Source organism: Elephantulus edwardii, unplaced genomic scaffold (genome assembly GCF_000299155.1).
Source record: "Elephantulus edwardii isolate Elephantulus edwardi_28Jun2011 unplaced genomic scaffold, EleEdw1.0 scaffold00021, whole genome shotgun sequence".
NCBI lineage: Eukaryota > Metazoa > Chordata > Mammalia > Macroscelidea > Macroscelididae > Elephantulus > Elephantulus edwardii.
This window is the reverse complement of record NW_006399771.1, coordinates 9149696-9166177: the sequence shown is the minus strand read 5'-3', so window position 1 is coordinate 9166177 and position 16482 is coordinate 9149696. Positions and strand designations below refer to the sequence as shown.

The following is a 16482-nucleotide window of genomic DNA, read 5'->3' as shown; positions in this document are numbered from 1 at the left end:
GGAGTGGTGCTGCTTAGCTCCATAGGGCCACTCACTGAGTCAGAAGCAACTTGTAGGCAGTCGGCTGGGCTGGGCTTTTCCTACAATTCTAATTAAATGGTTTGGACTTTTTCCTTTTTTTTTTTTTTTTTCTTGCACAGACAAGCCAGCCTAAATGAAGCAGCTGAGAAGTATTATGACTTGGCAGCAAAGCTGAGGCCAAATGTAAGTACTTTCCTATTGAAACATATTACTGATGAACATTTTTAACATGTGATAGTTTTGAAGACTCAGAAATGTGTTGGTATATTTTTTCTCTCCCTTATCTCTTGCCTTCTCTCCCCTCCTTTATCCTTAACTTCCTCCTTTGGCTCTCTCCACCATTGCCCCCTTCCTCTCTCCCTCTGCGTTTCTCTGATTCTTAACCTAAATACACATTTAATGCCTAGTTTAGCAGTAAAATCTGCTAGTCTCAAGCTTCTTTTTCCAGAAGTAAGAATTTACTATGGTTTTAGCATACATAAAGCACCGTCAATTTCCTCACTTTCACAAGTGATTCTTTGAACAGATTTTTGGTTTTTTTTCCGGTTTTGTCTTGCTTCAAATACCCACAGATATCTTAACATCATAAATACTTCTTTATTCCTAATTGCAGTCAAACCATTAGCTGTGTGCCTCTTTCCCATTTTATAATCCTCATTTCCAATAACCATTGCTATTCAACTTCATCAAGAATAGTTTCATTAGAATTTTTCCCTGGAGAGCTGCATCTCTATAAAGTTCGATGGATAGAAATAAAGTCATTACTTTTGAAATAGAGTAGCCATTTATGAGAAAATAAAAACTGGTTTTGTATTGGTCCTCTAAGCACTTTTTATTCATAGCACATCACTGAATTCTAGCACATTGCCTTTATTCTTACACTCTCTACATCTCAGACACTAACACCCTCCACCCTGCTCTCCTCTCTGGATTTCAACCATCAATTGAGAAATGTAATTTTGAAACTGTAATGAAAGCACACTTGTGACCTGACTGCAAATAATGGTCTCAGTCTCATTTCTTTGCAATAACTCATCCATTGGGTCAACATTGACAAGTGTATTGCCTTGTAATAGAATGAAGAGATATCACACTCTAAAAGACCACACAGTGCAGCAAACAGAATCAACCAATTCAAGTACACTGTGGTAATTCCTATAGAGGATGCTTTGGGAGTCATAAGAGGAGGATTTATGCTCCTCAAAAGATGCCCCCACAGGAAGAGCGCTCCAGATTAGTGGATTCAACCACATGTAACCTGAACCCTGAATCTAAATATGTCCAGTTTCTTTCTTTCTGAGGTACATCAAGGGTTGGTAAGTTTTTTCATAAAATGAAAATTATCAAATTATCACCAGAGTTAAAGGAGTAATGGCTAAAATGCATTGCACGTTTACTGTTTGCTATGTATTGTACCAGGTGCTTCACATGAATTTCCTCATTCAATTCTCAACAACCTACTAAGATGCTGTGTGACCCCATTCTGTTGAAATTCAGAGACATTAATTGTATAAGTATCATAACAGCTAAATAGTTATAGGGTCCACATTCCAAGCTTGTGTGCATAGAGAAATACTGATGAAGAATTATAACCATATCTTGGAAAATACAAGGCAGATGTCAATATAATAAGGATTCTCTTATTTACTTATGCAGTATTTAATTTTTGATTACCTAGAGGTCCCTGGGTAGTAAGAAGTTTGTTTTTTGTTGTTAAGTGACGTGGAGTCTCTTATGATTCATATAGCAACCCTATATACAGAAGATTTGATACCTTTGAGTTGTGGCACAAAAAGAGTACTGAATACACCATCTGACATACTTTGGGTATGTTGCAAGGAGGGACCAGTTCTTGGAAAGTGACATCATGCTTGGGAGGGTGGAGGGACAGTGCAGGAGAGGAAGACCCTGGGTGAGATGGATAAACTCAGTGATTGGGATAATGGGGGTGGGTGTGTCAGAGATGATGATGGTGGCACCGGATAATGCTGAGTTCAGAGATATTGTATATAGGGTTGCTATATGAGTCACAGGAGACTCAATGCTTACAAACATATCTCTTCTCCTTTGTGTTTCCATGTTTGAGCGCTCAGTCTCAGTTGCCATATCTGCTAGACTACTCTAAGTGTCCTCTTTTGTACATAGGGTTATCGAAGGCCTGTTATGTTTTGAAAGGGATGGCCAATTTTATTAATAACACTAAATGATGAAAATTTGAACCCACCAGCAGTGTACAGGAAGGAGTCTGAAGATTTGCTTCATAAAGATGCTTGCTGTTAGATTTGTTGGTTTTGACTCATTATGGTACCAAGAGAAAGTGGAATTGGCCCATAAATAGTATTGTCGGCTGGCTAATTGGCAGGATGGCTGGCAGATTGACTTGGTGGCAGTTAGGTAAGGGAAGTTTCTGGGGTCCTTTTCTCTGTGTGTTACTGTTTCTTTTGCCCTTCAAAAGCTGCCCAGAGCCTTAGACTAAGGGTAAGTAAGGGTGGAACCTGCGGAGCCTGCTTAAGGCTGTAGCTTAAACTCCTATAGGGCCCCAGGGCCTGTGGCCCTCAGGCCTGTCTTTAATTGTTTTTGGTGAAACATTCTTCAAGGTTGTATAGCTCTGGTCTGTCCTCTTGCTGTACAGAGGTAACTCGTGGTTACTTGGTTACTGTAAAGCTGAACACTTTGACACTGTTGTGTCATATGTGATAATGGCTACCCATGGTGGACAGTGTTTGGTGGAGCTCCCTGATTAAAACAAGCTTGGAAGCAGGAGTAGCATCCACTTCCAAAATAGCTTACCTCTGGAAGCGCTATGGACCTGGAGAAAGGATGAAAGTTACACAGCTGTCCAAGTCTTTCATTCATAATGGGTTGCCTATGATTCAACAGCACTTAACAACAACAACAACAACATAGAGATCAGTTGGCCTAGTGGACAGAAAGTCATGCTGCCAAGCCAAAGGTGGGTGACTAATCCATGGCCCTCAGGCCTGTCTTTAATTGTTTTTGGTGAAACATGTTTCTAGATCATATAGCCCTAGTCTATCCTCTTCCTATACAGAGGTAACTCGTTGCTATGAAGCTGAACACTTTGACACTGATGTGTCAAATGTGAGAATGGTTACCCAGGGTGCACAGTGTTTGGTGGAGCTCCCCCATTAAAACAAGATTGGAAGCAGGAATGGCATCCACTTCGAAAAAAGCTTGCCTTCAGAAACCCAGTAAACCTGGAGAAAGGACAAAAGTTATATGTGTGTCCAGGTCTTTTGTTCATAGGATTTCTATGAGTCACCTATAACTCGACAGCACTCAACAACAAAAACTACTACTACAAGGGACATCCTACTTAAATAATGCACAAACAGAAAGTTACACACACACACAAAATAGTATACTACTGCTACTATCACCACTACTGCAACAGAGCTCTGGTGGCCTAGTGGCAAGAAGCTGCACTGAAATACTGAAGTCATATTGTTTGAGGCCACCAGCCACTCTGTGGCAGAAGTTGGGCAGTTTCCTTCTGTGTAATTAACAGCCTTGAAAACTCATTGGAGGTTCAGCTGTGAGTTGGTTCCAACTCGACAATACACTGCAACAACACTATTTCCAGAGAGAGCTGATTGCCAGACCTTTCTCCTATTAACCTCTTTTTTTTTTTACATTTTTAATGATTTTTGTTTTGATGTTAGTTTAATAATTCAGTGTACCACTATCATCCTCTCGCTCATGTGTTTTTTTAAAATATTTTACTTGGTTTCCATATAATAATTCCTTTACATAATGTTTCATTTATACACGTTGTGTTTCATACAATCATTCATAAACATTCTATTTTACATTATTTTTTAAATTGGTTCACTTACATAGTTTATATACATTGTGTTTCACACTATTCATTCACATTGTGTTTCATACAATCATTCTCATGCCTTATGTTTTATAAAATCAATTACCGTTGGCCCTTGTCCATTCTTACCCTGTATTTTTGCCAGGATCCTTTCCATTTACTTCCTACTCTCCATCCACCCCCCAAACGTCAGCCATGTGGTTTCACCCTGTCTATTCTAAAGCTCTTTTTTATTCATTCATTCCTACTTTCATCAAATCTGTTCCAACTCATTGTTGCCTCTGCATTGGCTTTTCAAGGTTATAAATTGTAGTGACAGCCAATTCAAGTTTCTCTGATGGAATTGCTGGTGGATTTGGACCACCAAAGACTCACAGCTTTTGGATTAGCAGCACTAATCTCTACAGTCTTGCCACCAGAGCTCCCTAACATGCTGGAAAACTCGGAAAATCATTGTCATCAAATCAAAACTGACTCATAGCTGACTTTCCAGGTATTTTTTGGAAATTTTCAATCACACAGGAGATTGACCGACCCATCTTTCCATATAACTCTACATAGACCATGCCACTAGAGCTCCTATGGAGCTAGTTGTTGTTGTCGAGTGCTTCAATTAAAAACCAACTCATAGCTGACCCTCCAGCAGGTTTTCAGAGGCTGTAAATCACCCAGGAGGAGATTGCCTATCTTCCTCCCACAGAACAGCTAGTACGTCGAACCATGTGCCTTCAGGTTGGCAGCTCAGTTCCTTACCACTCGACCTCCAGAATTGAAACCACCAACCTTTTTGTTAGTAACTGAGTGAGTAAACATCGTCCCACCATAAGATCATTTCCATAAAGATTACAGCCTGCAAAACACTATGAAACAGTTCTGTGTCACACGATTGATGGCATCATTATAAATCACAATTTATTTGACAGGAATTGGTTACTTTAGGTTAGATTATTATATGGCAAACACTACTGTAAACAATTGACTCTATAACAAGTGAGCTCTATTGACACACTGGTTAAAACATTCAGCTGTTAACCAAGCACTTACAGTTCAAATACAGCAGCCACTGGATGTACTAAAATCAGTAGTCTTCATCTGTAAAGCTTTAGAGTCTTGGAAACTCTGTGGGTCAGTTCTATCCTATCCTATAAGATCACTATGAATTAGAATCACCTCAGCAGGGAGTTCTGTTTCTTTGCTTGAATGTGCAGGAGTAAACAAAATCAAAGTGTCTGCCTGTCGTGGTGGTGGTTGTCACATATGCTCAGGTCAGACCCAACCCATAACTAACCCTCCAGTTAGTTTCTAGAAGCTGTAAATTGCATGATAAGAGATTTCCCATCTTTCTCCCACGGAGTAGTTGGTAGATTAAAACCATATGCCTTTAGGTTGGCAACATAGCTCCTTACATTAGGCCATCAGAGCCCATTGTTGTTGTTATTGTTGTTGTTAGGTGTCATCATTGAGTATGACTCAAGTGACCCTGTAAACAACAGATCTGAACACCATCCTATTTTGTCCTGTCCTCACACCTCCCGACACACTAGAGACCATTGCAGAAGTCACCATGTCAATCTACCTGGTCAAGGGTCTTCCTCTATTTTGCCAACCCTCTACGTTTCTGAGCACCTATTCCTCCCCAAGGAATAGCCCTTCCTAGCAGCATGCCCAAAATATGGGAGGTGAACCCTCATCATCTTTGCCTCCAAAGAGCACTCTGACAGCTCTTTCTGAGACATGTTGGCGGGCCATGAGCAGTTTATTGTTGTTCTCCAACACCATTGCTCAAAGGCATCAATTCTTCTTTCGTCCTTATTCATTATCCAGCTCTCAGGTGCATAGCAATTCAGAGCCCTTTAGGAGTTCATAATCTAGATTAAGAAGATGGGGCATAAATAAGTATTGTAGTATTAGACGAAAAGTTGGCTGCTTTTTTAGCCATTTAGCCTCTGGTCTCCAGCTACTTTAACTGAAGACACATGGTCTTACACATCAGCATGGTCTTGCCAATCACCAACAGCTGTGAGACTAGGATAAATGCAAGAGTGCTTCCCACACTGAGCAGCAATACTTGAGGAGAGCAAGGATTGAGGTATGCAAGACATGTGGCAACAAGATCTGGTGAGAGTGAGACCCTGCACTGCTGTGGGGAATCTCTGACCTGAGGCTTCTTGCATTTGTGCTGACCACAGTTAAAGGTTTGGCTGTTCTTGCCAGATATTTGAAGGAGAAACTGACTTATAAATGCTCTGCTTGCTGGATGATCTAGATTTGACTGCTGAACTGAAATCAAAACCTGGACTTACTGAGGCATTATGCCATAGGACTGCTTGGCTAAAATTTAGATTTGCAACAGGTGATATTCTTTTTCTCCCTCATTCTCCCACTTACTTCCCTAATAAACCCCATCCTCCGTACCACAACTTTGAGTCTTTGAGTTAGCAAGGAATAAAAGAACCTCCTTCTCTTGGTAGGGCTCAACAGGCACCATGTGGCTGGGGTTCAGACTCTTTTAACTGCTTTCTGTACTGGGGCTGTGAGTGGCTGTGCTATTCTCATTCCCTCTGACTCTTTCAGAGAGGTATTCGTAGCCCTGTGCTTCCATGACCTGTTTTTTCCCCTTTAGACAAATATATACTGTTTGTTGTTATTTTTCCATCAAGTTACGACTGATTCATAGCTGATCCTCCAGCAAGCTTTCAGAGGCTATAAATATAGCATACAAGGAGATTACCAATCTTTCTCCTGCTAAACAGCTGATGAACTTAAATCACATACTTTTGAGTTGGAAGGGCAACCCTTTACCATGAGCGTAGATGGTAATAAATATTTTGGAGAAAAATACCACAGGAAAAACACCTAGTATATTCAGTGGGACATATGCAGAAGGTATGACTTTGAAAATGCCCCAGGTTTTGTCTGCACAGCATTTGTAGGAAGAGAGCTGCATTTGAAGTCTTTAGGTAATTAAAATAATGTCATGAAAGGCAAGTGTTAAGGGGTTTCCCCCCTTCCCTTTTCTTTTTTGTCCCTTTCACCTTGATCCAAATATACTTAATAAATTATAAAGCTCTAATTTTATTCACTATGTTCCAGTCACTTGAATGTCACTTTGATTTTTGTGAAGTGATTCGCCATTTGGATTAATAATGGATTAATAGTAAAAGAGCTCACCTGACCCCAAAAAGAAAAACAGACACTCAGACACTGTAACATTTAATCTTGATTTATGAGGTTGTTTACATAACTAGTCAAATAATAAAGGGTATGTTTAATCGGCAATTTAAAGCTGGTTGTTTATTTTATTCTGAAATCCTTTAAAAAAAAATAGGCATTCTGTAAGCTGCTTTTAAGCATGTTGTTGTTAGGTGCAATTGAGTTGCATATGACTTTCTTGTGAACAACGTATCTAAACCTGCTGCCATCCTCACCATCTCTGCTATGCTAAAGCCCACGTTGGTAGTAGCGGTGTAAATCTATGACATTAAGGATTTTTCTCTCTTTAACTAACCCCTTCTCTGCCTTTCCTGGCATGATGTCTCTCTCCAAGGACCAGTTCTTCTTGAAAGTATGCCTGAAATACGTGAGATGAACATTCAACATCCCTGCTTCTAAGGAGCACTTTCATTGCATTTCCTTCAAGATCATTTTTTGTTGTTGCTGTTCTTTTGGCAGTCCATGGAAACGCAATATTCTTCACCAGGACCGCTATTCAAAAGCACTAGTTCTACTTCAGTCCTCCTTATTCATTGTCTGTCATCCTCCTTCAGATGCATAGCAAGTAATTGAAAATAAAATAGCTTGGATCAGGTGCACCTTAGTCTTTAAACTGGTATCCTTGCCCATTAGCTTTTTAGAGAGTTCCTTGACAGCACATATCAGTGCAGCACGTCTCCTGTCTCTATTTGTTGTACCGTGATGACTTTTATGTTGCTGTGATGCTTGAAGTTGTGCCACTTGTATATAAAAAGCCAGCAGGGTCACCTCTGGTGAACAGGTTTCAGCAGATCTTCTCAACCAAGTGGACTTGAGTTACATAGGTCAGTCATTCAATAAAACAAGCCTTTATCTGCCTGCAAAATAAATAAATAAAAAATAAAGTGCAGGACTGGCCATTCATTTCTGAAGTAATAAGTCCTCAAAAACTCTTTTGAATATAGCTTTATGCAAATGATTTTTCTTACTTGAGAACAAAAAATACGTATCTTACGGATTTTGAGTGAAATGCCAAGTTCATATTTACTAAATAAATAATCTTAAACTTGATAGATGAGCCAATTTGATCCTTTCCTAACATGTGATATAGATTCTGCTTAAGTAAGAAGCCAACAAGTCAGGATTTATAAAGTGAGAACTGTGGAAATAATACACATTTCTCTTCTGGAATTAAAAGAGCCATTAAACAATTCAGTTCATTGCTGTCAAGTTGGAACTCACTCACAGCTGACCTTCTGTAGAATTTGCTGAGGCTGTAAATCACATGGAAATAGATTACCCATCTTTCTCCCTCCAAGAGGCTGGTGGATTCAGACCACTAGAGAGAAGTGGACTCCGGGTTAACAAAACAACTCCCTATGATCTAACTCACCAGAACTCTCTTTATTTATGCTATGATTCATTAGTAATCATACCTATGTTATACATTAAATCAGCACTCTAACATTTATCTTGCTACTAACTATTTTCTTTGTTCTTACAAACATCCTCAGTTACTTCTATGCTTTGACTAAATAAATCTGTTACCTGAAATAAGAGCATAGCAAATAGACCTTCACTTCTATTCCCTATATAAATATTCTATTTTTTTTTTTGTCATCTAAATGGTAATCCCAGTGAGTTTTGGAGGCATAGTGTGTTCTCAAGTTGCTAATAAAAAAGCTGGAGCTTTGATTGGTGAATCCACCACCTACTCTGTGGTGGAAAGAGAGGTAGTCCCTTCCCATGAAAATTTAGAGTTCAGAATCTGATGGAGAATATTCTTTGAGTGAGAGTCACCTCTGTGGCAGTGGGATAATTCTTATTTCTTTTGCCTTTATATGATAATATAAACTTACTATTTTTCTTAAATACTTTTCCTTGTTGTTTAACTCCCCAACTACAATAGATAGCTATATGTAGTCATTTAAATGAACATTCTAGCAAAGCTCATGACAGGTCAAGACTAACCATACAAAGTCAAATGAGTAAGTGTAAACTTACATTACTTGACATTTTAAAAGTATTTTTATTATCCATGGGATATATTTCTCTTCATGAAATACCAACTCTCATTTCTCAGTATGTTTTATAATATGTTTTTATGAGTTTTTTTTTATTTCTAGAAAAGACATTTTTTAACACAATTGTTTTTAATTAAGTTTAATTTTTAATTCATTTCATTGTCTTTAATATACAAAGCATTTCTGTGATCAAATGATAGAATAATGAAGAAGAATATAAACTAGTAAGTAAATTTAAGTAGTAACGTTAAATTTCTTCTTTAGACATTGTCTCATCATGGATATAAAATCTATTTTAATCTGCTGACTGTCCAAAAATGAAATCTATTTATATGAGAAATTATGTCATTATATTTTAAGATATAATTTACTTGAGTTTTTATAGGTTTTTCTGTAATTAGACCTCATCTTACATGAAAACATTTTTATGACAAGAAAACTCTTTACCAAACTTGCCATTTTGAGCTTTTCCCATTTTAACTTTTCTGATCTATAAATAAAATTGATCTTCTGTGGGATTATGTTAAAATAAAGGCCACAGATTTCTCTCTCATTTATCTACATCATAAAATGTTGACTCCTGAGGACAAAAGGAACATTTAAATGAAGCTCCTTTGTCCTTTCTATGGGAATTAAGCCAAATTTTGCATTATCGTATGAATTTAAACAATTAATATGAAGTATGGGAAATTTACATAATACAAAGTCATCTGTTTTTACTTGCTGATAGTAAACTCTGGAGTTAGAGGGCATAAGCACCAGTGATCAGCTGTAAATCTTGTATATTTCAGGGTGGTGTTGTTTTTAATCTGAATATATTCAGCTTAATTTTATCAACTACCAACTTTGTGTAAGGCTGTATGCCAAGTGTAGTGGGTTTTCAAAGTTACTTGAAAAATTAACCCTGACCTTGAAAATGTATGCTGTAATGGGTAGGGAGTAAAGGAGCAAACACATGGATCCAAATCTTCTCATTCTGTGGCAGTAAATATAGTTTATAGTAAATGCTTTGTGAATGATATAAGCTAGGTGCTAGAAAAGTGACAGGAGAGAGAAATCACTTTAGCCAGAATGATAAAAAAAAAAGGCATTGAGTCAGTTGTCAAGGTTAGAGAATGTGAAGTCATTGAATGTATGTTGGTAGGTAAAATTTTTAGCAAGAGGAAGAAGAAAGAAGAGAATTCAGACAGGTAAGACATATGCACAACACATATGCATGAACAAGGGCATGGAGCCCAGGAGGCATTTGATTATGTGCAAGGAATAGTAAGTAGACATGTTAAATTTGGACATGTTTATCATGCAGGTGAGGGAGGAATGAAATAGGATTTGATACTAAGATAAAGCCAGATGAAAGCATTGAATACCTGTCAAAGATTGAGAAGTTTTATTGAACAGTATAACATAGTGAACATAATAATTTAGGAAGGTCATTTATGTGATACAGTGAAGAATGCATGTTGTATGTAGGAATTAGAGCCAGGAGATACAACTTTGGGGCAAAAAAGCATACAAAAGACCATTTTAACAGTTATAGGGTCATAGAGCCTGAAATGTAGGAATGCAGTAGAGTGGAAACACTCATGGGACATAACCACTGGGATGCTTACTAGGATGTGAGTCAGAAAACTGAATGGCTCTAAATGAGGTTTCCAGAATTTTAAATCTAAATAAGTTGGGGGGGGGGGAATAAAGCCATTAAATAGAGGAGTGAGAAAGAAGCATTTATGTATAATGTGAAATTTTAACTGAGTCATTTCTGGCTGAGATGCAGAATATTATGATTTTTCTATCAGACATTTCTAAAATTGAATAATTAGGAGAAAGGTCATATTTAGGGATAAAAAGGTAGGAGTGATTTTCAAAGAGGAGACAAAATAACTAAGGTAGAGCATGTACAAGGAGAAAAAGGGCCACATCCCAAACCCCTGGGAATTTGCACATTTAGAATATAGACAAAAGAAGACAAGCAGCCATCTACTAGAGGGCCTAGGACAGTGGTAGAACATAAAAACGCAGAGCCCCCCCCCCCCAAGTTACCAGGTAAGGGAAACACAGACTCGGAAAGCAGCTTGCCTGTAGAGAAAAAGGAAAACACTGGGGACCTGAAGTTTCAATTAAGAAATGTGACAGAACATCTAACTAAGAAAATGGAGACCTGGGAGCATAGAATATTAAAATTATTCTGTACATATATTTGTAGGTAAGTGAAAAAGCAGGAGGAAAAACAAAATCTCTTAATCGTTAATTTGTTAAATAGAAGAGTAGATGTCAAAGGGAAGAGAGGAAAAGTGTATGAGTGTGTAATTGTATTTATGTATCCGTTTGCCCTTGACTCAACTCTGACTCAGGGCAGCCCTAAAGAACAAAGTAGCACTACTTCTTAGTCTTTCCAAGGGTGTAAGTTTTATTGGAGCAGACTACCACATCTTCCTCCCACAGAGAATACTTACCCAGTGTACCAATAATGTCTGTAATTTTATTTTTATAATTATTTAAAATAAAATGTTTATTTTATGCTTGTTTACTTAGAAAGTTTATATACATTGTTTTTTACACTGGATTTTTCCCCTTTCTATTACCCACCCCTCCGTCCACCCATCAAATTATATGACCCTATGATTACCCCTTCCCCCACCCTCCCGTGCCCGTTCTCACCCCTCTACTTGTCCCCTCCTTCCCGTTAGATCCTCACACACAGCCTAAATGTCCTTGTAAAAAATCAATTCACCATAGGTAGATGGGCTGATTTCTGGGTTCTTAATTCTATTCCATTGATCTATGTGTCTGTCTTGTACCAGTACCACACTGTCTTGACCATTACAGCAGTATAAGATTTGAAATCTGAGAGTGAGATGCCTCCTACCATGTTTCTCTTTTCAAGTGTTTTGCTTGTTTTGGATCTCTTTCCATTGCAAATGAAACTGGAGATTGCCTTTTTCATCTCATTGAGAATGGTGTTGATGTCACTATTGGGATTCCATTGAACATGTAGATTGCCTTTGGTAGGATTGTAATTTTCACAGTATTGAGTCTTCCTATCCATGAGCAAGATATATCCTTCCATTCCTCCAGGTCTCTTTGTTTCTTGTAGTGATGTTTTATAATTTTCTTGGAATAGATCCTCTGTTTTTACTTAGATTTACTCCCAGGTAATTATTTAATCTTGAGGTTAGCTATTGTGATAGGTATTGTTTTTCTTAGCTCCAATTCTATATTCTCTTTGTTACTGTAGAGCAATCCAATTAAAACAAGCTTGGAAGGAGGAGTGGCATCCACTTCTGTAATAGCTTGCCTCTTGAAACCCTATGAACCTGGAGAGAGGATGGAAGACACCCAAGCATTGAGGACTGTCCTTCATAGGGTCTCTATGAGTTGCCTGTGACTCGACAGCACTTAACAACAACAACAAGAACAACATCATTGGATTCTGTTGGCCAGGATTTTGTTCAGGATTGTTACATCTATGTTCCTGAGAGATATTGGCCTATTGTTTTCTATTTTGGTTGTGTCTTTACCTGGCTTTGGTATCAAGGATATGTTTGCTTCATAAGATGAGTCTGGGAGAATTCCATCTTTTTCTATTTTCTGAAATAGTTTATATAGAATTGGTGACAGTTCTCTGAATGTTTGGTAAAATTCACTTGTAAAACCATATGGTTCAGGTCTTTTTTTTTTTTGGCTGATAGTTGTTTTATTACCTTTTCAATTTCTTCTTTTGTAATGGGTCTGTTCTGGTGTTCCATTTTGGTTTGTGTTAATTTATGTAGGTTGTGATTTTCTTTGTATTTGTCCATTTCCTCTAGTTTTCCATAGTTGCTTGAGTATAATTTTTTCATAATATTCCATTGTTAACCTTTTTCTTTTAGTTGGTTCCATTGTGACATTGCCTGTTTCATCTCTTACTTGAATTATTTGTGTCTTTTCTTTTGTTTGTTTTACTAGTGGTTTGTTGATTTTATTGACATTTTCAAAGAACCAACTCCCAGGTGTTGTTTTGTTGTGGGGTTGTTTTGGTTTTTTTTTTTTTTGATGGTTTCAATTGTTTTTCTGTTTTCTATTTCATTTATTTCTGCCCTAGTTTTTGTGATTTCAGGTTATTTTTGGAGGATGCCAGATTTTTTTGCTGTTCTTTTTCATTTTGTTGGAAATGTTGGGTTAGAGAGTTAATGGTAATTTTTTCCTGTCTTTTAATGTGTTTCTTCTATCTATAAATTGACCTCTAATTCAGCTTTGGCTGTTTCCCAGAGGTTTCGGTAATTTGTGTTTTCACTGTCAGTTGTTTCAAGAAACTTTTTCTTTTCATTTTTTATTTATTCTAGTATCCACTCATGTTCAAGCATGGTATTGTTCTGTCTCCAAATGTATGTGTTGGGTTGTTTTTTTGGTTGTTGGGTTTTTTTTCCTTCTTTATCCTCTTATTATTTATTTCTAATTTTGTAGTATTGTGGTCTGAAAAGATGCATTGTATTATTTCTATTTTTTTTTTCATTTGTTGATGCTTCCCTGGTGTCCTAAAATGTGATCTCTTCTGGAGAACATTCTATGCACATTGGAGAAGAAGGTATACTGTGAAGGTATGCTTTCTTGTGGTGCATTAGCCTATAAATATCTATGAGACCACATTCATTTATTGTGTGGTTTAATTCTTCAGCATCGTTCTTGAATTTCTTTCTGGAAGTACTATCTTTTCAGTGGTGTATTGAAGTCTCCAACTAGTATAAGGTGTTGTCTATTTTCTTTTTCAGTTTTATTAATATTTGTTTTCTATATTTTGCAGGTCTTTCATTTGATGCATAGATATTTATTATTGCTATGTTTTCTTGTTCTGTTGACCCCTTAATCATTATGTAGTGACCTTCCTTCTTCTTTATGAAGGTTTTTGCATTAAAATGTATTTTAACAGAAATTAATATCACCACTCTTGCCTTATTTCTGGTTGCCATTTGTTTGGTATGTTTATTCCTATCCTTTTATTTTTAGTCTCTATCTTCATTTTTTAGGTGTGTCTTTTGTAGACAGCATATTGATGGATTTTGGGTTTTTATCCAATCTACTACTCTTTTTCTCTTCAGTGGTGCATTTAAACCATTCACATTAAGTGTGATTGTTGAGAGGCACAGTTTCAATGCTATCATTTTGTTGAGTTCTTTTTGTTGTTGTTTCTAGTTACTTTGGTATAGCTTTTTGTGGCACTTCAGTGAGAAGGACATCTCTCAGTGGCTCCTGCAATGGTGGTCTTGTTTTTAAAATTCCCTTAAGTTCTGTTTGTCTGGGAATGTCTTGATCTCTCCTTCATATCTGATGAGCAGTTTTGCTGGGTACAATATTCTTGGTTGACATTTGTGTTCTTTGAGTGTTCAATATATGCCATTACATTGTCTCCTTGCTCTCATGGTTTCTACTGAGAAATCGGCATTTAATCTTATTTGCTTTCCCTTATAGGTTACTCTTTGTTTCTCCCTTTCTGCTTTCAGAATTCTCTATCTTTGGTTCTGGAAAGTTTGACTATGATATGTCTTGGGGTTTCATTTCTTTTGGAGAATGTTCTATATGGTGTTCTCTCGGTTTCTTGAATATTTATTCTCTTATTCTTTGTTATGCTTGGGAAGTTTTCTTCTAGGAATTCTACAACTTTTTCGCTGCCTTTAGTTGCTTCTTCTTGCTCTGGGATTGCAATTATGTGCATGTTATTTCTCTTGATGATGTCCCACATTACTCTTAGGTTTTCTTCTTTTTCCTTCCTCTTTGATTCTGCTTTTTATTCTAGCAGATCCGTGGTGACAATTCTGTCTTCTATTTCATTGGTTCTGTGTCCATCTCTTTAACCTTGTTCATATGTCCCTCCATCATGTTGACAGCATCTGAATCATTGGTCCTCATATTTTAGATTGTGCTTTCTTGTTTTTCTAGAGCCTCTAACACCTCATTTGTTTTTATCTTTGTTGTTTGGGAATTTTTTTAGGTTCTCCTGGTTTTTGATTGACGTATCCTGTAATTTCTTTAAGTTTGTCTTTCACCATTGAAAATATTCAGTCATTGTTCTTTTAAATTCTGTGTCAGAAAGTTTCATCATACTTTCTGGCTTCAGGAAATCCATTGATACTGTGTCACTTTTTGGAGCATGACATCTTGCTTTGGGCTTGTGTAGGAAGTGAGGCAGCCTGCTTCCTATGTAACATTGTTCTAGTAGAATTTTTTCATGTCTGAGGTGATAGCAGGTTTTAGATCTGAAGTTACCACTGTAGAAGAGGATGGAACAGCTACTTTGCCTGGGTTTCCTTATGCCTTCTCACCCAAGGGAAAATATTTTTCAGTTGGTATAGTTCAGGATCCTCTGTTAGACAACTCACACCTATGATAGCCCACGGTATTCTGGTCTAAAGGCAGCTGATGAGCTGAACATGAGGAGATGCAAGGTGGTACACAGAGACCTGACTCTGAATCCAGGAAACCTTGGTTTTCCCTTCAAGAATGAACTCCAGCTGTCTCATTCCCTTCTAATTGAGTTTAAGTGGTCCCATGTGCTCCAGACAAACAGAGTAATCCCCCCACAAAGTACCTCACTCAAGTTCTAGCATTGTTCCTGGTGCATATCTGCTCCCAGTGTGGACGTTGGTGGCAGGACCAGAATTCCGGGTGTCAGCCAACAGCATCAGGACCAGAGATCTGGGTGCAGGGTATTGGTGTCAGGACCAGAGTTCCAAGTGTCAGGACTAGAGATCAGGGTGTGGTCATCAGTGTCAGATTGGGTGCTGATCCAGAGTTTCAGGTGCAGGTGTGGGCACTGGAGCCAGACTGGAATTCCGGGGACAGGTTCCAGGCATGGGGCCTGGATGCTGGGGACAGGCTGGAGTTCTGGGATTGGGGCATCTGCTCAGGGTCCAGAGTTCCAGGCATAGGGTGGAGATGACAAGACTAGAGATCAAGACGTACACTAAGAAATTTTTAAGGCAGGTTAAGTTAGTTGACTGGATTCAGCAGCGGCATGGGGCATAGCAGTGGCACGGGGCATAGCAGTGGTGCCCAGGGTTATTTTAAAATCAAAGCCAATATTATTCATTTGGTTCTTAAAACAATAATTACATGCCCAAGATAAAAATTTAAAATATTTGAAGATTCAAATATGTGATGCTGCTGTTGTGTTGTTAAATTTTATTATGAGGTAATAGTTTTGTATTACTTTTAATATGATCTAAATTTTAATGGTAAATATGAGCAGTGCTTGGGGAAATGGTGATGACTGTAGGATAGAAATGGAATACCATAGGATAGTCACTAGGACTAGGACTGAGAGGGAAAGGTAAGAACTAATAGTTTAGGCTTTTATTTTCCCCCTTGTTTTCTGTAGAAAATGGATTCCTCAACCTTAGAACAAAATAATAATGTAATCCATTTAAGCAG

At 37.7% G+C, this 16482-nt stretch overlaps 1 protein-coding gene across 1 annotated transcript in view; it reads left to right on the top strand.

Annotated features, from left to right (window-relative positions):
* Positions 1 to 16482, top strand: part of TMTC2 (transmembrane and tetratricopeptide repeat containing 2) — a 675945-nt gene that overhangs the window by 583566 nt on the left and 75897 nt on the right. Inside the window, exon 11 of the mRNA XM_006882534.1 lies at positions 141 to 204. Within this exon, the coding sequence (XP_006882596.1) occupies positions 141 to 204 (64 nt within the window). The remainder of the gene's footprint in view (positions 1 to 140; positions 205 to 16482) is intronic.